We start from the raw sequence: 27,063 nt of genomic DNA, 5'->3' as shown, positions 1-27,063 counted from the left end.
GGGTGTTTATGGTATTTTTCCCCCCTTTTTTTTTCTGTGCTGTTTTGGTTTAGGGTTTTTTTTTAAAGCTTCAGTCCAGAGGGTTTTGGTGATCAGTGACCTGTCTGATATTAGACATTGATAATTGCTTTAATGACTTCAACAGCGCTTCAGGCTTTGGGGTTGCTTTTAATTGATTGTATCTTCCCTTTTGTGTGTAGGTGTGGGATTTCATTTTTAGTTTGTAGGCTTCAGGAAGATGAAGATAAATTTAAACCCCCAAACCCAAGGCTTTTCAAAGCAGCTGCTGTTCTTCTTGGTGCTTTTAACTAAGTGATTTGTTGGCTAATGCCAAACAAACCTTGAAATATAAGTTCTGCTTAGTGGATCTGTCGCAGGAGAGCCCAGATGTGACATAATTACTAATTATGGGTTCTGAAACATTTTAATGAAATATGCAGAATACATCAAGTACTAAGTTAGATGTTTTTCTTTGCCCAAAAAAAAAAGTCCCAAACCAGGTGTTTTCAATTTCCTCCACACCTCAAGATACAAAGAGTCAGTCTAAAGAGACTGATGGCTTTGTGTGCAGTTGTCTTCCAACTAATTGAACTTTGGGGTTGTTTCTATTGCTAGAATACTTTGCAAATGCTTCAAGGGAACAAGTATTTAGGATTTTCTTGCCACACAGAGAGAAGAGAGGTTTGGTTACTTTATGAATAAATATTTTGGGAGGAAATGCCTTCAAACCAATGAGAAAGCCATCAACTTAAAATAAGTTCTAGGCTTAGTTTTGTTTTTCTTTCCTTCTCCAGCGAGCACTTGTCCTGCTCATTCACCTTCTTCTTACATGGAGACAGCAATGTTTGCACCAGTGTGGAAATCAGTCAGCACCAGCCTGTGTACCTGCTCAGTGAAGAACACCTCACTCTTGCCCAGCAGTCCAACAGCCCTTTTCAAGGTAGGGTTTGCCACTCGGCAGTGAGTGCTAAAACAAATCGATCCTTCAGTTGCTCAGAGTGAGGACCTCTGACAAAGCCTGGAAGTGGGAGCAGAGGTGTTAGCTGTTTTGTATTGATTATCCTTTCTCCCCAAATGTCCCCTGCCTTGACATGGTCAGAAGCCACTTGGTGTGTCTCAGCTCTTCTCCAGGTGGATGATTTCTGTATTAATTTCTTGGCATGGAGCCAAGTAATTTGTCTTCATGACAGAAACTTAATTTCCAAGTACTGTGAGTTAAATATTTTTGCTTTATAACCCCCACGTATCTTCATCAACCCTCTCTTAGAATTCCATTTCTGACTCAACATACCTAGACTATTCACTCCTCCTACCCCTTCTGATTTGGCTCTTCCTGTAAATTCCTTTGGTTCCACCAGCAGATGCAGGCTATGCTCTCGAAGACAAAGGAGTGATGGGGCCTGAGTCTGGTTAGTGGGCTGTTTGATCATTCCCCGTCTTGGACACACTTGTGTTGGCTAGAGAAATCAGTTCTCCTGCATGACCACACACTGCCCTTGTTTATTAATGCTCAGTGTCCCAACTTGCTTTTTTTGGAATGCAATATAACAGCAGCTGTGCTTTCCTAATATGGACAAGACTAAACATGAAACAGATACTTCCCTGTATATACATAGTTGGTGTAACTGTACCGAGCCCAATGAAAGGACGAAACACCGTAACGCTGCCAGAGTTGGAAAGGGTTTCTTTATCCCACCTGTATCTTAGGGACTCCTTGCCAGCCAAGAGGAAAACTTGCTTGTTGCTTGTTCAAACAGATTAATTTGTAATTGTTACTGTGGTACCTTGGTTCTTAGAGTACACAGACATTTAACACTGTGTACCTACTATCAACAACTTGTGCAGCATAGTAAAAATGTGGTTAGGGTGCTCTCTGACTTACCAATGGTAAGTTGGTTGTGTGCTGTGGCTGAAGTAAAAGCACTTTCAGTGGGAGAGAGTGAATTTTGGTTAGGCACAGTCTCCAGTGTATTTTTGTTTGCCTTTGTAGTTATTCTGAGTCCCTTTGGATTAAATGGCACGCTCACGGGGCAGTCATTCAAGCTTTCTGATTCATCAACCAAAAAGCTTATTGGTGAATGGAAGCAATTCTATCCTGTCACATCTAACCTGAAGGAAGGATCTGAGGAAAAACAAGAAGAAATGGATTGGGAGGATGATTCTTTAGCTGCTGTTGAAGTCCTCGTTGGTGAGTGCTCTGATTACCTTTTAATTACTGAAATAAACTGGCTGGTTAGGTCTGCAAAATACAGAAGCAAAATGACCCTTTTTATTCTTTTTTTTGCTACTGTCTGCAGCTGCTGTTGATCTTTTGGGTTTTTTTCCCTTTGCTCTGGCCTTCTAAGATTGCTCAGGCCTGTCTAAGTAGGCTTTGCGACCTTGGTGGAAGTAGCTTTTGCCTGACCTGCCTGGAAGTGTTTCCTTCTGCCTTAAAAGCAAGTTTTTTAAAATCAATAATAATAAAAGAAGATAAAACCAAAAACCCTCTAGACTGTGACTGTTGACATCTGAGATGCATCAAAAGCGTGTTGGACTGTTTCAGATCCTGTGCAAATTCAAACAAAGCAGACGTGCCTTTCAGGGATGTCTTCAAAACCACAATCCTGGGGAACTTCATGTGCTCCGGCGCTGCATTTATCTGCTGCTGTTCCTAAAATCTGAGCCCCTGGGACTCTGTAGTTTATTTCTCTGCTGTGGGCTATTGACCTTTGATTTGCCAAATAATGCAGTCATTTCTCTGTAATGAATGTTCCAGGCTTGCATTGCAGTGATAGCTGGAGACCCTGATGATGATGGGGAGGGGAATGTTGTGAGTTTTATGATGCCAAAAAGTGTGTCCTCGGTCTTCTTTATAAAACAAAATGATAGCAGCGAGTAGTGGCGTGTAGGTGCCAGGGCTCTCTCTGCCTGTGGGTACACAGCCCTTTTCATTCACTCACCCATGTCTTCTGTATAGAGAAAGGGTAGGTAAACTTGTGACTGTCTGGTAAAATGATCCATTTATTGATGCTTTTAAATGTAAGTTGTTGCTTAACAACTGTCAAAACCAGCTCGCTCTCTTTTCCAGCTGGGGTGCGAATGGTGTACCCAGCCTGCTTCGTCCTGGTTCCTCAGACAGACATCCCTGCTCCTAGTACTGTAGGGGCATCTCACTGCTCAACTACTTGCTTGGGTGTCCACCAAGTGCCTGCTTCCACGAGAGATCCTGCCATGTCTTCAGTAACTCTGACTCCACCAACATCCCCAGAGGAAGTTCAAACAGGTATCATAAAATGAGCTTCTTCACGTGGAAATCATTTTGATGGCTTTCTAAAATCTGGCAGTGCTTGGGAAGGGTTCAGATGTTCTCTGTGCAACTGACTTGTTCCCAAAAAATCCTATTTCTTTAGTCATAAGTCTGTTGTAGTAAACACAGGTCTTACTGTTTAGCTGTGGGCAAAATTAACTTCAACACTCTTGCTCAAATGAGGACTGCTTTTGTTGTACCTGAAGTTGTTAGTCAGTGTGTTAAATTTCTGTGGTCAGGTTTTGGCCTTCCCCCCTCCCCCTCTTCTTGCATATGTGTGTGTTTGCTCATGCATTCTGTCATAGCTTTATAAAGCTCATTGTGCATCACAGACACTAGTGAGGAAGGTGATGTGTTCAGCCTTTTTCATAGTCCAAGGAACATGCTTTGTAGTTAAGATTCCAGGCTGTGTGATAAAGAATAGCCAGCCCACTTAGATCCTAAACATATATGGTGCTGCTTTTTGGTTTTTATGTGAGAAGAGACCATATTATAATAATCTGCTACTATAACTGAATTTTCTTGCTGCTTTCACTTCTTAATATGAAGAAGAGACTTTCCTTCCTAAGATGTTCCTGTGGTGTTTGTAATTGTGAGGGTATCACTGCATTGCCTAAAACTCTTTCCTCTGGTGCTCCTTTTCAGTGGATGCTCAATCTGCCCAGAAGTGGGTGAAGTTTTCTTCAGTTTCTGATGGATTTATCTCTGACAGTACTAGCCATCATGGTGGCAAAATCCCTAGAAAGCTTGCCAACCAAGTGGTGGACAGAGTCTGGCAAGAGTGCAACATGAACCGAGCTCAGAACAAGTAGGTACTCATCCTGTGTGTTCATTATGGAAAGTAAAGTACATCTGTTCATGGTGCTGTGTCTTTGAGCAGAAAGTGCTTTACTCTTAGCAATAAAACTTTTGAAAGAAGTGAATTTGCTGCTGACTCCCAGTGTGTTTAGCTCTCAGTTTGCTCTCTTAGTAAAAGGGTATTTGTAACTTCTTTGCTGAGTCCTGTGTCACAAAACTGCTCTCGAGGTTTGAGGGAAGCTAAGAAAAGCAGAGGTGTTGACCCCAGGTAACTCTCCTGCTATTGAATTGTAGGAGGAAGTATTCTGCTACATCAAATGGCTTGTGTGACGAGGAGACAGCTGACAAGGTAGCATCCTGGGATTTTGTTGAAGCCACGCAGAGGACAAATTGCAATTGTTCAAGGTACAGCACTTGGCAACCCCACAGCCCAACGGTGTACATCGAGATTGAAGTGCTCAGGAGAGAGCTCCTCATGACTCCTTTAGGAGTAATTAAGCAATAGCTGCTTGGAGGAAAGCTGTAACAAAATTTGTATCCTGTATCCTAAATGTCATTGTAGGTCTTGAAACTCTGCCCAGTGAGATAATGCAGAGATTTTATTCCAGTGAATCATCTGAGTGGACCTACTGGCAGTGCAGACTGGGGCTGGAATTCCTTAGCATGGGTAGAAATAATCTCACGGGCAACGTTCTCAGGCTGCAACAGCGAGGGAATGCTTACTTGGCTAGGAATTGGGAACCCATTCTAGAGGGCTGTGGCATCAGCCTGGAAGGTAGAAAGCTGTTCATCAACAGCAAAAAAAATTGTGGCATTGTGCTGTGATGAACATGAAAAATAAAGCAAACCAGAAAGCTGCTTTACTTTGGGGGAAATATGGCATTCCATGGGTTGGTTGTACGTGAAAATGCTTTTGTGTGAGCTAATAGGTGGGGGAGGGTTATATTAGCTGGGGTGGGGGATGAGGGAAGGATCAACACACAGGGAGAAAGTCCGGATTTAACTTCCAGTTTTTGTGGTGGCTTGTATGTGTAAACTGCAATGGCACAGACTGCTAATACAGTTCTTAAATGGAAGCATTAATTTCAGTGCATTCTGCGTTGCTGTGTTTATGGCAGAATCCTGATCTTTAGGAGCCTGAAGTGTTGCAGAGGTTTAAAACACCAATGACCTGGCAACAAATATTGGAACCTTACCAAAAAAAGTAATGTCTGAGGGATGTAGCACTTCAAAAGGACAGCAGTTTTTCCTTCTTCATTGAAATGGTTGCTTTCAGTTCTGTGGGAATACTTGTCCTGAGAGGAGCTGGGAGATGGAGGAGGGTGAAATACTCTCTTAAAGGAGAATTTAGATGTGACAGCTCTGGTTAAGAGAAAAAAAATCAATTAAGTGGGTGAGGTGTGTGTTAGGAATATGCAGTTGTCTAAAGAGAAACTGAAAAAAATCTTAAATTCTCTTCTTTTTCCTCTCTTGTTGTGAATTGTAAGTGGTGAAAAATGTATATGTTAAGTCTCAAGTCAAAACACATTTTGATACCTCTCACCTTTTGTTTCCTGCCTAGTCCTGGTTTGCAATATGTTGCATTCTCCTCATGGAAAAGCGGCAAAGAATAAGGAGATATGTGCAGTGCAATGGCTTCATCCTAAACATTTCATTCTAGACTAAGGTGTTGCACAGCTTTCATTCTGTCAGATGGTCCAGAAACTTGGTATCTGGAACTTCAAGATGAAATGTTTAAGTTCAAGTGCCTTTACACTGGAAAAAACCAACTGTATTAATGCAGGCCAGACACCAAGCTTTTCTCTTTATTTCCTTGCCTGCTGAATCTGTATATAAATAGCAACAAAAGCTTCAAAATAGCTTCTGTAGGACTGAGCATGGCTTCTAGACACTTCATGTTAATTTTCCACTCCTTAACCCATAAAGACTTGGGGCAGCACTATTGGTTAGTGTTGAGGCTTGAATTTAAGGAGCCATTCACCAATTCCTGTGTCGTTCTACTGATTCATCAGTGTTGGCAGAAGTCAAAAGCGACAGCGTGTCCATGTGACTGTTTCTGTTAAAAGCAGTTATAAAATAGTCTCCACTTATGGGGATTGTGTGTGTGTGTTTGGCTCACAGGACAGCTTTTCAAGGTTTTTAAATGGTGTTCTAAAACCTTGCCATGCTACTCAAGTTGTTCCACTGAAGTTCAAGTCAGAGGCAGCCCCATTTTTATAATGGTATCAGTTTCAGTCTTCTCTGATCAGCTGGCTTGGAAGCAGGTTCTTACCTAGTGAAAAAGAACCTGATAGACATATTTGACAGATTAATGTGAAGTATTTCCCCCTGTATTAATTCTGCAGGCACAAAAATCTCAAAGCAAGAAATTCAGGTCAACAGGGGCAGGCACCACCTGTGGGCCAGCAGCAGCAAGCAGCTCCAAAGCACAAGACGAATGAGAAGCAAGACAAAGGGGATAAGCCGCAGAAACGCCCTTTGACTCCTTTTCATCATCGCGTGTCTCTCGGCGATGATGTTGCGATGGAGGCAGATTCAGCCAGCCAGAGGCTGGTGATGGCTGCACCAGACAGTCAAGTCAGATTTTCAAATATCCGAACTAATGATGTAGCAAAGACTCCTCAGATGCATAGTGCTGAAATGGCAAACTCACCGCAGCCACCACCGCTCAGTCCTCACCCCTGTGACGTCGTCGATGAAGGGGTGGCTAAAGCTCCTTCTACTCCTCAGAGTCAACATTTCTACCAGATGCCAACACCAGACCCCTTGGTTCCCACGAAAGCAATGGAAGACAGACTCGATGGCTTGTCTCAGCCTTTTCCAGCTCAGTTCCCTGAAGTTATAGAGCCTACAATGTATGTTGGTACTGCAGTCAATTTGGAGGAAGACGAAGCTGATACCACTTGGAAGTATTACAAAGTTCCAAAGAAAAAGGATGTGGAATTCTTACCGCCTCAGCTTCCAAATGACAAGTTGAGAGATGATCCAGTAATACCTGCTGGACAGGAAAATGTAACATCAGTTACAGAGTAAGTAGTGCTTAATGCTATAGTAGTAATGTGAGAAAGTGAGGAAGCTGAAGGGCCAAAGGCTGGAGTTTCTTGGTAGAAGTAAACTCGTCAGTAAGGCATAACGTGGTTCTCATCAGCTTGAGCAGCAATGCTGAGTGTGAGCATAACTGTGCTGTCTGGGTACAAGGAAATGCTAGCTGTGAAATGTGAGCGGGAAGCACAGTCAGATGTGTTGGAAAACTTTGCAGCTTTTTCTCATTAGAACTCAGATTTAGCAGATGGCAACAAAGTTCATCTTTCTACTACAAAATTAATCTGTAGCTGAATTATACCTATTGGGGACTTCAAATTCCCCCTGGCTCCCTCCTTCCTTAAAAAAAACCCTCCCACAAACTTTCTCATTTCAATATTTGCTCTCTTGATTATTTGAAGAAAGCATGGATGGTCTCAGCTGCAGACTCCTCCTGTTAAAGCTGCTTCTACCTCAATTCAGCTTTTGTCTGTCTTCAGAAGAGATATATTTAAATGGCTGATGGGGACCAATGAGGAAACTAAGCTGATTCCCTGGAAGATGTTAACTTTCCTTTAGGCTGCAACTATTTTCTAGTATCAGACATTTCTCTTTGGAGGAAGCAGCAAACTGGTCTCTCTGGGGGTGTTCAAAGGGCTTGAGGATTTCAGGTTATCATTCAGAGAAAACAGGTGTCTGCTGTGTTTACTGTGACTGCTTGTGGACCTCAGCTCATGTGGGAAACCCTCACTCATTAAACAAAGCTTGCCTAACTTGGAGAGATACTGAGACAGTCAGACTAGATCCTTGTTAAAACTTCAGCCTTTGAGCTACAGGAAGTGTATTTGAGACCACCTAAAGTATATGTAGTAATTGCTTAAACCCAGGCTTTTGTTGAACAGGCAGATTTTATTTAGAGATTCATAGGTTGGAAGGGACCTTTAAAGATCATCTAGTTCCACCCCCCCTGCCATGGGCAGGGACACAAGACCAGGTTGCTTAAGGCCTCATCCAGCCTGGCCTTGAATACCTCCAGGCAGGGGGCATCCACAGCCTCCATGGGCAGCCTGTTCCAGTGTCTCACTGTAAAGAATTTCTTCCTAATACCCAGCCCAACTCTGCCCTCCTCAAGCTTAAAGCCATTATTTCTGAAAGCTAGTGTTCTCTAGCACCAAGTCATAAAATACTGCTGTCTATTTCAGCCAGGATAAAGGAATTTGTCACAATTTTATACTAAGTGTTAATAAATTATGGATGGAAGTACTAACTCTGGTTGGTTTAATATTACATTTGAGCTCTGGTTTACTGCAGAATTGAGTAAACATGGATTTTCTTTATCACTTAAAGCAAACTCCCCCTAATAAGATCACCCCCCAAAAAATTACCCAACAGACAAAGCAATCCACCCAAACCATAAGAACAAAAGCCTGAAACCAGCCCACTGGGCCTTCTGGGTTGTGTCTCCCCTGCTGCCCAGGAAATTTTTGCTGTCATCCATCTTTTGCAACACTTCCTTGTGAGGACATGCTGCAGGACCAGGGTGGTAACGGGAGGCAACAGGTGCTGACAGGGCTGTTAACAGCACTCTGAACTTAACGGGATTGGGACCTGGATGAAGAGGTGACAAACTTTGGCTTAGGCTTGAGCCCAAGGGATTTAGAAATGCTTCTCAAATGCACCCAGAGTTGCCTCTATCCACTTGCTTGCTCTGGATTTTCTTTTTTCCCTCCTCCTCATTCATAAAAAGAAAGATTTATTTCCCCCCCTGCCCTGTTCAGGTGAGAGGAGCCTCTTAATGTGCCCAGCATCAATTTATTGAGGGTTTTCTCTCTTGTTGTTAGGATTCAGTGTATTCAGTTTGTGGCAGAATTGCTGAAGCAGCTCCTCACAAGGCTGAAGTTTTCTGTTGGTGTTGTGTTTTGTTGCTGGCAGTGGAAAGCCACCGATGGCAGTCACATTGCCTTTGCTGCGTAGGAAAGCTGTCAGGAGAAGTAAATATGCTGTAGCTGTTGGTCTGTTCCTGTACACATTTTCTTAGCCATATCTTTTGTGTTCACTGTTTCAGAGTTTACATTAGCTAGAGCATGGCTCAATGCTTTCAAGATGTTCATTTGTAGGGTTTTTAGTGCTTTTCTTGCCTTGAATTCATTTCAGCCAAGCAGAGAGTGAAAGATGTGCTCTATTTCAGACTCTTTTTTCTGTTGCAGACATGATCTTTCCTTCTATGGCTTCTAGTTCAATTTAGCAACTTACTGAGCATATTTGATTTGATTTCCCCCTCAGAACATCTGCCTATTGACCACTATGTATTTTTCATGGTATTTAATTCCTTGTTCCTGGAAAGTCCTGCCTTCCCCCCTCACCCCTCCAGTTAATTTTTGCAGGGTTTAGGAGAAAGGAAATCCTCAACTTCATTGAATGCTGCTGCAGACATAAAGCTGATGGTGCTAGCCACAAAGTCATACCCCTTGCACTGTTGTCTGGGGCAGCTGTGCTGTGGTGGCCATGCTAAAACAAGATTTTATTGAGTGTGGTTGACCAGCATGGATGGATTTGACAGTGGTGTTGGCTGTGAGGTGCTTCCTTGGAAAGCTTGTTTCTAGGAAGTCTTTTGACACAGCAGAACTGTTTCTGTGTCCTTTCTCACATCACACAGTAGACAGGGATGTACAGGGCAGTGAGGAGGGCTCTGAGGGATCACTGTGCCCTTCTGTGTGCAGAATTTCAAGGCTGAGCTCTCTGAATTGTACTGTAGGATGCTTTTCTTTCTTCCTGGTCTGTCAGAGGAGAAATGTAGGCCTGTCTGTTCTAAACTCCAGGCTAGTGTCTGCAGCAGGCTGTCAAAACTCAGCTCTACTAATTGTGAGACCTATTAAATTGTTGCTATCTAAAAAGGTAGCATTTCCTTTTGGGCAGAGGCTCGAGAATGAAAGGGGCAGGTTGGAACTGTGTTTGGACTTGAAATATCCCTCTGTAATCTTATCTTTTCAGTGTCCCTTTTTCATTTCTTGTGTGAGACTTTTGTGACTATTTCTTACTGCTGTCTGGGAGAAAGGGGGTCCTGAGTAAGAAGAAAAGGGGGTCCTGAGTAAGAAGAAGTTGTTTTACCTGTATTATTAGTCGACTCCAGAACTACTCCTGAATCCCTTCCTCATGTGGTGCCTTTTGTCTGCTTGGGTAGATTAAAATGAAGTTTGTTTAGGGGGCAGAAATTAGGGGGCATGTGGAGAGCTGATAATCATCAGATAATTTTCTGCTTGCCAATATCTCCTTTTGTTGGTGCAATCTTGTGTCTGTGATACTAATAATCCTGATACAGATACTTAATTTCTATGCAGTTGACTCACATTTTTGGCACCAAATGTTAAACAAAGAAAAATGCTGACTGAGGCAAATATGTCTTTATTATTCCAATTAGCAAATGAGATATTGGTGTGCTGTAAGCTTCATTTGTATTGATGTAAGTGATATGAATGACCACTGAACAGTGACACTCGTGTGCTGTGAGAGTGGTTGTTGCTTGGGTTCTTTGGGTAGCCAGGCTTTGTGTACACCAATGTGGGTGTCTGTTGGGTTAGGCACAGGTGGCATGCTTTGTCCACTGAAATGAACTGAATGTGGAGGAGTTAGATTCCTAAAATAGGACAAGAAATGAGTCTTAGTCACTTCTTTCTGGTCATTTGGACGTGGATGGGGAATGGCAATGGGTAATTTTTTAACCTGGTGAGTTTCTTTTAGCGGATATGGATAGCTTAATGCGTTGGTACTTTATATTAAATGACAGCTATGACCAGGGATAAATTACTAATCTTTATCTGAATTGACAGTGCTTGAGGAGAGATGGGCAGAATGAATCACCCTGCTGTATCTGACTGGTGTAAGGAGGTTAAATTAAATGAGTAATGACTTAATCTTTTTCCCAAGAAAGTTTTCTGAGGTTGGGGTGGGAAGGAAGGAAGTGGGAAGATGTTGTTCTTGTAAAAGGCTGTGTGATAGCAAAAGTACCTCCACATAATAAATGACAAGTCTTATTCTGTGATTTGTTTTATTTTTCTCCTGCTCAGATTAATGGTGCAATGTAGGAAACCTTTAAAGGTTTCGGATGAACTGGTGCAACAGTATCAGAGCAAAAACCAATACCTAGCAGCAGTAGCCACGGAAGCTGACCAGGAACCTGAAATCGATCCTTACGCCTTTGTTGATGGAGATGTGGAATTCTTATTTCCTGACAGCAAAAAAGACAGGCAGAACATTGAGAGGGAAGCTGGGAAGAAGCATAAGGTAAGTAAAGGACTGAGGATGCAAATCAGCAGTGTGACTGAACCAGATTGCTTTGGTCACCAAATATCAATCGAGTCCTCCTCTGTATTCGGAAGTGTGCTGGTGTGTGGTGTTGTATGCCAAGCCTCCCACTCCCTGAGCAACTACCACTAACCAGAGCCCCAGACTACACCTTGCCTGAGCCAGAAGGCTCATGAGAACCTGATGCTTCTGATATGTGTAAGAATTCTCACTGGGAGATAAAAAGGTCCCCACCCACAATTAGTTAAAGCAATCTTTTCTACCTTTGTTTCCCAGGCCGAGGACGGGACATCCAGTGTTACTGTTTTATCCCATGAAGGAGAGGATGCTATGTCTCTGTTTAGTCCTTCTGTCAAGCAAGGTAAAGAGGCTTTTTTTTTTTTCACTTTTAAAAATTGTTCTGTGTTAATGACCCCTTGAACAGTCAGTAGGCTCTCCCAGGCTCTAATGTTCTTACTTTGTGGTTTGTATATCCCTGTACCATCAGGATTAGGAATTGGCTGGGAACACGCTTTCTTTGTTGCACCTTGCACATAAATGTTTGCCATAAAGCCCAAATGTGACACAATTGAAGGGATCTCACTTATCTGTAAGGTAGCTGAGGGGAACTGAGAGTGTACTGCTTCCCCAGTGGGGCTGATAGTGTTTTAATGAATATATATTGCCCATGCTTTTGTAATAATTGCTTTTCTTTCTAGATGCCCAACGTATTGCTGCTCACGCTCGCACTGCATCAACCAGCCTGTTCCATGAAACAGACTTAGTGGTCTCTTACACTGACCTTGACAATCTCTTCAATTCTGATGAAGATGAACTAACAGTAAGTGATGTGCAGGAGTAGAGGCAGCTGCTAGACAAAAAGCTGCAAGGAGCGAGTCTGTCTTCTTGTGGTTTCGGGTTGGAGGTTTTTTGCATCTGTTGGAGAGGTTGCAAAACAAGAGGCTGAGCAAGAGCCGTGGCTCCTGTGTGGCAGACGAGCTGCTCTGCTTGAGTCATACAATCGTAGTTTGGATACAAACAGGCTTTTGATCTTGTATCCTCACACTCCAGACAGTATATCCTTCCTGAATATACCTTCAGCTGTTATTGTACAGATTCCACACTAGTGCTCCTTTTCCCATGGCTGGGTTCTGTTTAACTAGTTAAGAAAGGTAATACTGGAACAAAACAAACAGCTCCTGAAAGAGAAGAGACATTAAAGACATGGACATTCTGCCAAATAAGCTGCTTCATTGCAGCAGCTATTCTCTTGGAACAGCTTCTCTTGCAGTCTCTGATAGCTCTGAATCCATTATCTTTCTAGTTTCTATTTCAATACTGTTGGTAATCAGTTGTCTTTTCTGAACTGTACTTTGCTCCTTCCTTAATCCTAAATCCCCTTACCCAGACAAAATGCCCATCAACTTTAATGGGAGCTGTAGCTGAGTAAGGGCTGAAGGATCTTAGCAGCCATCAAAGGTCATCATTACATAAAGCAGTGTATTTGCTCTTAAACCTGAAGACTTTCATTTTCCATAGCCTTCAGTACTGACTAAAAACTGTAAAATATCCCTCATTCTTTTAATTTCCACAGCACCTCTTGTTCCAGGATTTGTGTTTCTCAGTGGTAACATCAGTAATGTTAGCCTGGTTTTGGGAACATGTAAGGTTTTTTCTGCTAGGCTGTGGGCAGCCCTATTTAGCTATTTTTAATGTCTGCTAACAGGCTGAGAGTTCTTTTATAACTGGTCTTTCATTTTAGTAGCGTCATGACGTGATGGGAGAGCATTCCTTGAGTTACAGGAATTAGGAGAGGACAAGTGTAAGCCCAACTGCTAGCACTGGCCCTCTGCTTTATTTTAATTTCTCTAAGTACCATGCAATGTCTCAGCTTTGTCTGTTCCCTGCTCATGGCACTTCCTGTTAGCAGCAAACCTGAAGCTGTCTTTTCATATCTGAAGTGATTCTTACTACAACGCTTCTTTTGTAGCCTGGATCTAAAAGAACAGTGAATGGTGCTGATGACAAATCCAACTGCAAAGAGGCAAAAGCAGGAAATCTAGACCCACTGTCATGCATAAGTAAGCTTTATTTGTTCTTTCTAAACAGAATGCTAGCTCTAAACAGTTGCTAATACGTTGGGGGAATTTGGAAACCTACGCTTCATTTGCCCTACTGAAATTTTAAGACTAAGGAAATACTTCAAAATGTTTCCATGCTCTAAAGCCTGTTTCTGATCTGACACTAGGCACTGCAGATCTCCATAAAATGTATCCAACTCCACCTTCCCTGGAACAACATATTATGGGGTTTTCTCCCATGAACATGAATAATAAGGAATATGGCAGCATGGACACTACACTTGGAGGAACAGTACTTGAAGGGAATAGCTCTAGTGTGGGAGCTCAGTTCAGAATTGAAGTAGATGAGGGTTTCTGCAGCCCCAAACCTGCTGAAATAAAGGTAGGTAGTGCTGATAGCCCTGAGAAATGCTTCTAATTATTATTGTTCAGTTTATTACTTAATCCTGAATAGAAACTGTGGGAAATTAACTACCATTTGTACCTTGTGTCCTGTGTTATACTGGAGCAGGTAATGCATGCTCTGTTAAGTAAGTATGCAGTATTTTACTACTTCAACTTCAGGAGTAATGGAATGAAGCTGGAGGTGGGGAGATTCAGGCTGGATGTGAGGAGGAAGTTCTTCCCCATGAGAGTGGTGAAGCCCTGGAATGGGTTGTCCAGGGAGGTGGCTGGGGAGCCATCCCTAGAGGTGTTTAAGCCCAGGCTGGATGAAGCTCTGGCCAGGCTGATCTAGTGCAGGGTGTCCCTGCCCATGGCAGAGGTGTTGGAACTGGCTGATCCTTGTGGTCCCTTCCAACCCTGACTGGTACTATGATACTAGTAATACCTCCTTAGGAAGCTGAAGGAATGCATTTCAGCAGTTGTAGTTGATTGTTTGGTTTGTGTTGTGTACTGCTTTTTGGAGAGCTGTGGCTGTGAATGCTGTGGATATAAATCTACCTCAGGATTTAATATTCCAGAACTACTCTGACTTGGTCACATTTTTCTTGAGAAGCATTTTAATTGCTGAAGTGAACTAACTTACATGCTGACGCTTTACCATGTCTGGCTTCCAGGATTATTCTTATGTTTATAAACCTGAGAACTGTCAAGCTTTAGTGGGCTGCTCCATGTTCGCACCACTGAAGACACTTCCCAGCCAGTGTCTTCCTCCCATCAAACTGCCAGAAGAATGCATTTATCGCCAGAGCTGGGCCGTGGGAAAGTTGGATTTACTTCCTCCAGGACCTGCCATGCCATTCATCAAAGATGGGTATGACCTGTGCCACAAATTGTTCAGCTCTATAAAGTGGTCACTTATAGGAAGTGCTCCTAAATTTTAGTTATTGATAAATTTGTAATGAGAAGTATTTATGCAAGCACACTGTTGACACAACTGGCAAGAGCCTTACAAAATCCTTACTGTTAAACCTTACTGTACAAGACTAGCTTCTCAAATAGCTTCTTAACTGTGCATACATTTTATTCATTGTCTCATTTAAAGGCTTCTTGGGGAAGCTTAATGGTGCAAGTCCAGTTTTAATAAGTAATGAAGATGGTAACAATCAAGATAAATGTAAACTTGGGACTTTGCTTCTGCGGTGCTGTTGTAGGTACTGCAAGGGCTTAGTAGGTGGTGCTTCTGTTTCTTAAGTTCTTTTCATAAGTAGCAATAATCTCAGCTCTGCTGGGACTAGGGAAACATTTCCCTTGCCTGGAAGCTGTGCCCAGTGTGACATTGCCTGGTAACAGCAGTACTGCAGTAGGCATATCTGTAGGCTGCATTTGGTGGTGATGGTCTTGCTGGCAGTTCTTCTTGAATAAAGATTGAGTCCTCTTTCTCTTCTGCATTAGTAGCTGCTATAAATGGATTAGGCAACAAGGAGGCTGTGTATTTATTCATAAAATGAGAGGAATGTTAAACCTTGCAGTAAATATGTTGCTTCTGTTAAGGTCATTCCTAAGTAGCATGTTTCCAGGTGTCATTAGCCTTATAGGTCTTTGGAGAGATACTCAGCTGCTTAGGAAAGAAAACACTAAACGTTTCCAGGTGATGCTTTCCTCCTGGATCCAGCTGAATCTGCCACTGACAGTGCTGCTATATTTCCTTGGTGTGTTCCAACACCACATGTAAATAAAACACGAAGAAAAAAGGTGTCCTTTCAGACTTTGTAATTTATTCTGACCACACTTGTTCCCTGGAAGCTTTGTGCAAAGGAAAAGAGGGAAGGAGGTGGGGAAAGATTCTTTAACAGTGCTGCCAGTGGGAGTCCTGCAAAGTCATTTAGAACAAATGCTCTTGAAGTTCCTTAGGGGATGAAAATCTCGCTGTGGATTATGAAAGGCTGGTTTGAAAAGGCAGATATTAATTAGGAAGGTCCTTCTTTAGAAATTTGAGTCTTGAACTTCAAAACCAGTATGTTGTGTACTTAAAGTATTTCCTTCTCCTTGTGGCTGCTGTCAGTGATGGAAGCACTATGGATCAAGAGTACGGCCCTGCATACACGCCACAAACTCATACTCCGTTCGGGATGCCACCAAGCAGTGCACCTCCCAGTAACGGTGGAGCTGGAATTCTCCCTTCTCCTTCCACCCCTCGTTTCCCAACTCCTCGAACGCCAAGGACTCCTCGAACACCCCGTGGAGCTGGTGGGCCTGCGAGCGCCCAGGGTTCGGTCAAATACGAGAACTCTGATTTATACTCCCCAGCTTCCACCCCCTCGACGTGCAGGCCGCTGAATTCCGTTGAACCTGCAACCGTGCCTTCCATTCCCGAGGCACACAGCCTGTATGTGAATCTCATCCTCTCGGAGTCCGTCATGAACCTCTTCAAAGACTGCAACTTTGACAGCTGCTGCATATGTGTTTGCAATATGAACATCAAAGGTGCTGACGTTGGGGTTTACATTCCTGATCCAACACAAGAGGCCCAGTATAGGTGTACCTGTGGTTTCAGTGCTGTTATGAATAGAAAATTCGGCAACAGTTCTGGGCTGTTTCTCGAAGATGAGTTGGATATCCTGGGCCGAAATACGGAGTGCGGCAAAGAAGCAGAAAAACGCTTTGAAGCTCTCAGAGCTACTTCTATCGAGCATGGCAGTGGAGGACTGAAAGAACCCGAGAAGCTGCCTGATGAGTTAATACTGTTGCTGCAGGATCAATGCACCAACTTGTTCTCACCCTTTGGAGCAGCAGACCAAGATTCCATTCCCAAAGTTGGTGCAGTTAGCAACCCGGTACGCGTAGAAGAAAGGGATTGTTGCAATGACTGCTACTTAGCCTTGGAACATGGACGGCAGTTCATGGACAATATGTCAGGAGGGAAAGTTGATGAAGCACTTGTGAAAACTACTTGCTTGCACCACTGGTCAAAAAGAAATGGTAAATGTCTAAAACTGTTCATTTTCTGCTTGTGCACCTATGAATTTTTGGAAAGGTTTGGGCTTTGTGATTTCTCAGATGGTTGAGGCTTTTTCCATCTGCATGCTTGCACTGACTCCTCTGTGTCCAGAATAACCATTCCTTTAGCATTCTATGCTGGTACCACACAGCAAGCAGAGTATAGGCCTTGGCTACCATGAGTTATAAATTCCTAACATAAATTTGAGGTGTGTTGTAAGACCACACTAAGTGTCCACAGCACTTCACTAGGCTAATTCTTGTAGAGCAGCTTCTGGTGACTGCATCTACAGAGGCTCCGTGGAATGAGTGTGCATAGGAAGTGTAGGTGGTTCAAATGGTGACTATTGTCAAGGCTACTGTGGGAGAATTAAACAGGACTTATGATTCAATTGGTGTGTTCCCCCCCCCCTTCTTAAGGGGGAGATGGTAGTTTAATGGCATGTGTGGCAAATAAAGCATTATTGTAGCCTTCATGGCATGTCAGATCTGCCAGAGATCTTTGGGTTTTTCCTTCTAGGGCCTGACTAATGATACACAGTTTCATGGCATGCCTTTATTGTGTGTGTTTGCATATGTTCCCTCTCAGTAAGGCTTTTCAAGTAGCAACTCTAGCAGGGTGAGCAATGAAATGCAAAACTTTGATAGCAGATAGCTGCAATTCATAGTTGTTAATGAGGATGAGGAGGACTATCAGTGAAACACAGCTAGGTGCCTGTGTCAGGGGGATTAAGTTTAAAAGCCCAGACTACAGATAAATCAATGTTTTCAGACACCCAGGAGAAAACTCAGTGCTGCTGTGACCTTGGTATTTAAGATTAAAAGATGTAAAGATGCTTTTAAGCAGAAGGCTCTGCAATGGTACCAAATTTTGTCAGCTTTGAGAGTAAAAACCCTCTACAGCATGAAATGGCATAGTGGTGGCACGCTGATGAAATGGGCTGCGACTCTTGAAGGCTCCCCTTGACTTCTGTGGAGTGAGCACTGGGTGGCAGTCTGCCCGATCTCCTTTATCTGGAGAGAAGATCCTCTGTTTAAAGGCTGTGCTGCTCCTTTGGATTTTGGGTTTAAATTTTATTTCCTCCTCCCTCAGTTGGTGAGGGGGGGAAACTCTCTAGGAAAGAAAAGAAAAATCTATGTTTGTTTTAAGTGAGAGAACTCTTTCTGTGTGCTTAACTTCTACTGTGGCCTGCATGTACATTTCAGAAGAGACTGACTGTTTAAAATTGAGGTGGTTCAGGATCTGGCTTGTTTGGGGAGGGCTTTTCTCATATCCCATTGTTGCATTAGGCCCTGACAATGTGGTTTTGCCCTTGCAGTTGTGGATGTGAGCATGCAGTGTTCCCAGGACATCCTTCGTATGCTCCTCTCGCTGCAGCCAGTTCTCCAGGATGCAATTCAGAAGAAGCGAACGGTCCGGTCCTGGGGTGTCCAGGGGCCGCTCACCTGGCAGCAGTTCCACAAGATGGCAGGCAGAGGCTCTTACGGTAACTGCTGCGGGGGCTCCTCTCCTAACCTCTGCTTCTTCCGGCCACCAAACCTCAGGCTCTGGATGATGTTCAGCCTACTGGAATTCTAAACAGCGTTTGACCTTTCTTTAAGCTAACCAGAGCTGTTAGACAGGGGAGGATTCTTCTCTTTAGCAAAACAGCAACCATTTCTGTTCCTTAAAACAGCAAATGGGTTAAAGATGTGTGTTTAAAATTAACAGCCTCAGTTGCACTGTTTGTAGACACCTGGCACTGCTCCGAGTGAGGGCCTGAAATTGCAGCGATGGATTTGATGTTCAAAACAGTAATTGCTCTGTGTTTTTACTCAGAAGAATGACTCCACATTAATTACTCTTACAACAGTGTAGTTAAAAATGCTAGCTTTGAAAGGCTTGAGAAACTGTGCTTCAGTGCTCAGTAGTTGCAGAACTGTATGGAAGATCTGAGGTTATCCAGTGTGTTGTCTATGATAAATATTTGGAGTGGCCAACACGTGGTGCACGTGTACAGAGAGCCAAGGTAAATTTTGTGCACTCAAGATTTCAGCTGACTTCATTACCATATGAGATTGATTTACCACTGTGTGGAAGAGTGACCTTTCACCAGCAGATCTTTTGTAGCTGTATTTAGAACATGGTCATTATGCTGTTAGGGTAGCTGTAAATGCATGTTTTGAAGGTGGTTTTGTTTTTCCTTTTGTGGTCCTTTACAGGACCTAAGCAGGTCCTTTACCTGCTTAGACTACTTTTAGTTCCCCCCCACCCCCTTCCTTTGACCAGTCTCTGGGCAAGGCTTCCTGGACTTGATTCCTACTTGTCAGTGTACCAATAGAAGAAGTATGAAACAACAGTGGAACTTCTGGAGGTCCTGAGAGCTTTCACACAGAAATACTGAGCCGATGCTGTTGTGCAGAGGGTTGGATCATACCTGCAGGCTTTTCACTTGTTTCTGTTCCAACGAGAGCTCTTCCATTTATGCTCAGTGCTATTTCCTGTTAGGTGCTGGGAACTCTCGTGGCGTTTGGGTTTGATTTGTGTTTCCTAGAAGCAGGGTGTTAATTTTAACCTTTATGCCTAATAGATTGGAAAACTTGTTTTGCTTTTCCAGGAACTGATGAGTCCCCGGAACCACTGCCAATCCCAACGTTTCTGCTGGGCTATGATTATGATTTTCTGGTGCTGTCTCCGTTTGCGCTGCCGTACTGGGAGAGGCTGATGTTGGAACCTTACGGCTCTCAAAGAGATGTTGCTTACGTTGTGGTGTGCCCTGAGAACGAGGCTCTGCTGAACGGAGCAAAAAGCTTCTTTAGGGATCTGACTGCAATATATGAGGTACATTATTTATGGCAGTTAGCAGTGAGATGGGTTTTCAAAAGATTGTATATTATACATACTCATAACTGCTTATCAGCTTTGTCTGGGGTGGTGTAGACACTTGCAGAGAATGCTGCCTCAGGAAGCTGCTAGGGAGGATTTTAGGAACAGGCATTTGGCTGATAACGTTGTTCTTGCTGCTCACCAGTCCTTTTAGCAATAGCTGCTTGGGGTCTCTATCTGCTAAACGCCACACAGTGGTGAAACTCTGTATTGCCACCGCAATTGGTTTAGCTGCAGTTAATCAATTAACTGCACCTATGGCTTGCATTGTGATTTGAGATGACAGGAGCTGATGCATCAACTCGGGTTTTGTTACTTCTAGGAAAACCCCCAGATAAACGATAAAATCACTACAGAATGTTTCATACTGGTGTAGTAGTCTAGAATTCAAGTGATAGTTTGGAATATCCTAACTAATTAGATGCTAGTTGGGAACATCCCAGCTAAACTCTGAATTTTCTGCCCTACCTGGTCATTTTTGTGATATTTAATAGTTTTCAAGGCTTAAAAATTCCTTGTCTTACATCTTCTACTTTACCTTCCTTGCAGTCATGCAGGCTTGGTCAGCACAGGCCTATCTGTAAATTATTACCTGATGGGATCATGAGAGTTGGACCTACTGCTTCAAAGAAACTTTCTGAGAAGCTGGTGACAGAATGGTTCTCCCAGACAGCTAATGCCAACAACGAAGCATTTTCCAAACTCAAACTGTATGCTCAAGTTTGCCGATATGAGCTGGGTAGGAAACTTCACCTGGTGTTTGTTTTGTGGGGGGGGTGTGTGTGTTTTGTTTGGGGTGGGGGTTGGTTTGTTTGTTTTGTTGTTGTTGTTTTTCTCCTTATTTCATAAAATTGCCACTTGTTCCACTGCAGTAAAGGAAAAGAAATGAGGGCAGTGGTGACACCACCTTCGGTGCTGAGGGACATGGTTTAGTGGTGACCTGGCAGTGCTGGGTTAATGGTTGGACTCGATGATCTTGAGGTCTTTTCCAACCTGAATGATTCTGTGACTGTATTTGTTCATTCTTACTTATGCAGTTTTCTAGTGTTAATCAGCAATGCATATTGCTTGTTTTCTTTCTGATTTTTAGGTCCCTATCTTGCTTCTCAGCCTTTGGACAATTCTTTACTTTCCCAAACAAATCTGGTCCCTCCCTCCAGCCAGCTGGCCTCTGCTCTGCCCCCAGTGACAGCCAATGCTGGGAATCCCAACACTCCATCCTCTGCTCCTGCAGCTCCCACCAGTAGTACTGTGACAGTGACATCAAACAGTGCCATGTCTTCTGCAGCTACTACAGTCAATTCGACGCTGACCACCACTGCCCCATCATCCTCTTCTGCCAACATGGGCAGTGGGATACCAACAAGCAAGCCTTCCTCCTTTCCATCTTTCAGCAGTATGAACAATACCACTTCTGCCTCCCTGCCCACTCAGGCTGCAACAGTCCAAAATGGGCAGACAGGAGGACAGCAGCAACAGCCAACACTGCAAACAGCAGGGATGTCTGGAGATGCCACTTCAGCACCAGCACAGCCCCATCCAGAAGTTTCTGAAAGGTAATGAGATGCAAAGTCAGATCTTGTTTGGGCAAAACCCCAACACTTCAGCTTACCTAATGTGAGCTGTTAATGACTCTCCTGTCCCCTCAGCAAAAATCCTGGTTTTTTTTCCTAGTTCATCCCTGGTGGAGCCAAACTTATTAGTTTCAGTGTTAGCTACAGTTCTAACTGCATGCTGGTGTCTGCTGTGGTTACAAAAATAAACTTTCTATTTTCTTCTCTCTCTGTGGAGAGAAATTTGCCAAACTACTCACTTCTGTATTTTAGGGTGGGAGGGAACAGATAACTGGCACCATCTCAAAGTTCTGTTTTCTGTTATCAGCATTATAGTAGTAACGACAGCTCTTACTGACTGACCTTGTAGAAATGTTTGTTCACCAGTGGAAGGATTAGAACTCTGTGCTGTTGAGCTTCTGGAGTAGAGAAGGACAAAGGAAAGACAAGTGACGCTGAGCAACTGATAAGCTCACCTACAAAAATGCAATGAAAGGAGAGTTTCTTGCACCACAGCTGATGCAAAGCTCTTTCACATTGATAGGAGACACAGTTACTTTCAAAGTGAAAAATGAATTGTTATCAACCTTGGCTCCTCGTAACCGGTTTTGAAATGTCGTTTCCAGCACTATGGATCGTGATAAAGTTGGAGTCCCCACGGATGGAGATTCCCACGCTATCACCTATCCACCTGCAATTGTAGTTTACATAATTGATCCTTTTACATATGAAAAAAAGGATGAGAACAGCAGCTCCTCCAGCTTATGGACACTTGGCCTTCTGCGCTGCTTCCTGGAGATGGTTCAGGTCCTTCCTCCTAACATCAAGAACATCATTTCTGTGCAGGTGAGCCAAGGGTGACAGAAACATGCTGGACAAAGTCTCTTTGGCTGTGTTTTGGAGGGGACAATGCCCTCAAAGTGAAGGTTGCATTTGCTTTCTAAACATTACCCACGTGCTGTGCGCATGGTACGCGTTACACACGTGTTATGTGGTGTGTGTTACTTACTAAATGGTACTACAGCTGCTAAATCATTTAGATGATCGTTTTTAGAGCAGTTTGGGTGGTATTAACCAAAGCCCAATTCTGTAGTAGATGCAAAACTCACCAGAATTAAAGAAAATGAAGTGGCCCACTCCAATACTGAGTGAAAGCTGCTTGTTCCATCACTGGAGTCTATCCAGCCAGCCTGACCCTGCTGGACTTCAGACTGTGCTCCTTCCTGATAGACACCCAGCTGTCATGTCAGCAGTAACTGCACAACCAGTTAACAGAAGGCAGCTTTTTGGAGGAAGCATTAAGATTCTCTTTTAAACAAATGATTTTTTTTCTCTGAGGAAAATTTCACAGAGAGTGAGTCCCACAGAGCTTTGAAAGAAGTGGTAGGAGGTATCCAAGAGCCAGAGAAATTTGATTGCAAAGTAAGATTCTAATAGCAGCACCCAAGTACTATCTCAAAAGCCATTTGATGATGTTCTCTCTGTGATCTCTCCTAGATTGTCCCATGTCAGTACCTTCTACAGCCTGTGAAACATGAAGACCGGCAGATTTACACTCAGCATTTAAAGTCCTTGGCATTTTCAGCTTTTACTCAGTGTCGGAGACCTCTTCCAACTTCCACCAATGTGAAAACTTTAACTGGCTTTGGCCCAGGTTTAGCCATGGAAACTGCCCTAAAAAGCCCTGATGTGAGTATTGGTAATGTGACTGTGCAAATGCACAGTGCAGAGAGTTGTCCCTGGTTAGTATATCACTGGTGTCTTTCACCATGACTAACCAGAGTTGTTAGGAGGCACTGCTTCCCAAAGCTTCATTGTCTGCTCTGTCATCTTTATAGAGACCTGAGTGTATTCGACTGTACACCCCTCCGTTCATACTGGCTCCTGTAAAGGACAAGCAAACAGAACTAGGAGAGACTTTTGGAGAAGCTGGCCAGAAGTACAACGTGCTCTTTGTAGGCTACTGTCTGTCTCATGATCAAAGATGGCTTCTTGCATCCTGTACAGACCTCTATGGAGAACAGTTAGAAACCTGCATAATTAATATTGATGTACCAAACAGGTGAGAACTAAACTTACGTTTGTTTTTGGCCTACAGGTCGCCTTTCCTTCTCCTGAAGAATTAGTTTATGATGCTGTAAGAATAGCTCTTGACTTTTGCAGACTCCCTGGGTTATAAAACCACTGCCTGTATTATTTCTGTGTCATTATTTCAAGCTGAATTTCCAGAAGAACATTGTTTGGTTTCAGACAATTCTTGAGTATTTTTGTGTGTGTGGTCATACTCCTCACCTACACTTGCTAGCTTCTGATGGCCACCTCAGAATGTGATGAATTAAAAAAACCCAATAAACCACCACCCCAAAACCACACCAAAACTAAACCAGCCAAAACCCAAACAGAAATAACCCCAAAATCAAGTTCAAAAAATACCCTAGCAACTGACAAAGACCCAACAAAAAACCCCCAAACCAAAACCCCCAAACAAAACCCCCCAGAAATAACCCAAAGTTTCAGTTGCTGTGCTCTGCTCCCAGCATTCTTGGGTCCTGTCGGTGTTCAGGGTAATGCAAACAAGAACTTGGTGAGTTTTAGTTTTGTTTTCCTTTCTTTCTTAACTCTAGAGCTCGCAGGAAAAAAGGCTCTGCCCGCAGACTTGGTCTTCAGAAACTCTGGGAATGGTGCCTGGGACTTGTGCAGATGAGCTCTCTGCCATGGAGAGTTGTAATAGGCCGTCTAGGAAGAATAGGACACGGGGAATTAAAAGGTAATGTTACCGCTCTGAGAGTCTCAAACTCGGTCTGAAGCTTTCATTTCCCAGTAGTCTAAAGCGTCCTTGTGTCTAGAAGAAAGCCTAAATAATTTCAGCCTTCCTTTGTGTATTTGATACTTAACACATGTGATGCTTGCACCACACACTTGCATGTGAAATATCTGTTCTGCAGCAAGCACTATTCTAGGCAAACCTCTGTCCTTATCTCCTCAGACTGGAGTTGTTTGCTGAGTCGCCGAAACCTTCAGTCCCTCAGTAAGAGACTAAAAGATATGTGCAGAATGTGTGGTATCTCCGCTGCAGACTCTCCCAGCATTCTCAGTGCTTGTTTGGTGGCAATGGAACCACAGGGGTCCTTCATTATTATGCCAGGTATTTGAGAAGCTCTCTCTTTTGTTCCTGGTTTATTTGACAAGAGAAGCAATCGCTTGGGTTTAGCAGAACTAAGGCAGTGACTTGATTTCTCTCTCAAAGATTCTGTATCCACCGGCTCTGTGTTTGGACGCAGCACCACTCTGAACATGCAGACATCTCAGCTGAACACCCCACAGGACACATCCTGCACTCACATTCTGGTGTTTCCCACATCTGCATCTGTGCAAGTAGCATCGTCAACTTACACCACTGAAAACCTGGATCTGGCCTTTAACACAAACAATGGTTAGTGGCCTGAATTTATTCTTGCTTTGAAAACAAACCAACCCAAACCCCCTTCATTGCTCCCCCTGTAATTAGACTGAACAGTCTAAGTCTTGCAAACCACAAGATGTCTGTGGAAAATCACTTGATTTCAGAATGTGGGGTTGTATCCTGTACCTAAGGGAACTGTAGGAATTCACTGGTCTTGTTCTTTTTCAAGATGGAGCAGACGGAATGGGAATCTTTGACTTGTTAGACACTGGAGATGATCTTGACCCTGACATTATAAATATCCTTCCTGCATCCCCTACTGGATCCCCTGTACATTCTCCAGGGTCCCACTACCCCCATGGAGGTGACATGGGCAAGGTAACTCTCTGACTAAGTACAGAGCTCTGTGTGTGTTGTGGTTTCCTTTTTCTCCACCTGCTAATTTCCTCCTGTGGAATAAAAGGTTCCTATGAATTGTTTTGAGTGGTTTGGATATGGGATTGTCTACAGTGCTTGGATAGTTTAAAATGCTTTGTGTTGTTAGAGACACAGATAATTTGTGTGAGGTTCGTGATCTCCTCACATTAAAGCATTGCCTTTTGTTTTGCAGGGTCAAGGTACAGATCGATTGCTGTCAACAGAATCCCACGATGAAGTAACAAATATACTGCAGCAGCCACTGGCCCTTGGTTATTTTGTGTCAACTGCCAAAGCAGGTCCATTGCCTGACTGGTTTTGGTCAGCGTGTCCTCAAGCACAAAATCAGTGTCCCTTGTTTCTTAAGGTACTGTAACTTCTGCTGGCTGTGCAGCCATCTTCCAGGCCATAAAGCTGTGCAGTGAGCAGGGATCTGAGCTAGCAAAACTACGACATCCAAAAGAAATTCATTGCATGTCTTATGGAATGTGACTGCTTCTGCATCAGGAGAGGTCAGGGTTTAAATGTTTGAGCTTTGGCTTTTATATTCTCCTTTTAAAGAGAATAAAAAGGATGAAGGGGAGTAGCAAAGCTCTGAAGTGTTCTGATCTCCTGATGTTTTTTTGCAGTAGTCTGGACTGTGTTCTGGTTCTGGCTTTGTGCTGTGTTTAAACAGGTTGAGTTTCTAGACAGATCCCTGCTTAATGCCTGAGTCCCATGGGAGCCAGTGCTAGGGAGGGAAGTGCACAAGTGTAATGTAATATCTCATTTACATGGGGTAAAAAACTCTAATAAGTAAATCTCTTTATGTATGGCACAAAAGCTTGGCTTTCCTGTTGGCTGTTGCCAAGTGATAGTCATTGTGTCATCTGTCTGGATAGTGTCTGATCCCCTTATCTTTTTATGGCACAATCGAGGCATGCTTCGCACATTTAAAGCTATACATTAGGGTACAGTGAAACTTTCTGTATTAACATTATTCACTTTTGACTGAAATTAGCATCTCTTGCACTATGCTTTATTCTCCAATGATGCAGATAGATCTTCTGCTGCCTTACTTGTGTCTGGATTAGCAGTTCCTATTGGCCTAAGATCATCTGTGGCTGTGATAAAAGACATTTTTTGGAACAGGAGATTTCTTATTTACCCTAATCATTTCTATAGATGGAATAGAAATAGAGCAGCCTTATGGAAAGCAACTGAACTTCCAGGTCTGTGTGGTACTAGAATCTTGGGCCACTGGAGTTGCTCTGTTTAATAATCACTTAACACAGCAGAGGGATTACAAAAAATAACCTTAAAACATATGGCAGTGCTGGCACTGTGCTTTTAGCAGAGATCTGTGTGCCTTTCCTTTACATTCTGGTAATTCCTGAACCTGTTGATGGCCTAAGGGTAAGATTGGGTTTGTTTCACGTGGCAGAGAATGGAAGCTGACTGTGAGGTACAGGTGAGCCGAATCAGGCAGTAACTGCTTGTGTCTCCTTCTCTCCTTAGGCCTCTTTGCACCTCCACGTGCCTTCAGTGCAATCAGACGAGCTACTCCACAGTAAACACTCCCATCCACTTGATTCTAATCAAACTTCTGATGTGCTCAGGTATTGATGATTGATCCCTTGCAAGCAACACTGTGCATTTCAATTTCAGTACTGCTTCAGGGACATTGCTTGTTTGTTTTTCTTGCTGTTAGCTTTTTCTTTGAGCTGTTGATATCCTTACTACATCACAGACAATATAAATTGCTGTGCTTTGAGTGTTTAAAAGAAGGCTTTATCACACAAGAGTGCAAACAAACCTCTCTAAGCCCTTCTTTAGCTAATCATTATTGCTTACAACTGAAAATATTTGAAGGACAATGAGTTGCTGAAGCTAGAAGAAAGTTTGGGGTGTAACACAGAAGATGATGCTTCCATGAGCGGAAGATAGTTGCAGTTAAGCCAGAATCTTGCACAATAATAGTGTGGAAATGCTGAAGT

At 43.2% G+C, this 27,063-nt stretch overlaps 1 protein-coding gene across 1 annotated transcript; it reads left to right on the top strand.

Moving 5' to 3' along the window:
• Positions 1-794: 794 nt before the first annotated feature.
• Positions 795-26,692, top strand: LOC137461661 (mediator of RNA polymerase II transcription subunit 13-like; the record flags this gene model as incomplete). The annotated part of the gene is made up of 26 exons (XM_068171334.1): positions 795-940; positions 1,991-2,188; positions 3,068-3,262; positions 3,932-4,094; positions 4,379-4,489; positions 6,430-7,113; positions 11,170-11,386; positions 11,684-11,768; positions 12,106-12,227; positions 13,377-13,467; positions 13,635-13,849; positions 14,526-14,722; positions 15,914-16,830; positions 18,168-18,335; positions 19,446-19,669; positions 20,264-20,453; positions 20,805-21,270; positions 21,894-22,113; positions 22,765-22,956; positions 23,106-23,329; positions 23,892-24,034; positions 24,254-24,412; positions 24,515-24,700; positions 24,900-25,048; positions 25,281-25,454; positions 26,585-26,692. Coding segments are annotated over 26 exons (5,944 nt in total), but the record flags the coding sequence as incomplete, so codon positions are not given.
• Positions 26,693-27,063: the final 371 nt, after the last annotated feature.

This window comes from Melanerpes formicivorus, unplaced genomic scaffold (assembly GCF_026170545.1).
Source record: "Melanerpes formicivorus ecotype bairdi unplaced genomic scaffold, bMelFor1.0.p_v2 SCAF_2808, whole genome shotgun sequence".
Lineage (NCBI taxonomy): Eukaryota > Metazoa > Chordata > Aves > Piciformes > Picidae > Melanerpes > Melanerpes formicivorus.
This window is presented reverse-complemented; position numbering and strand designations above follow the sequence as displayed.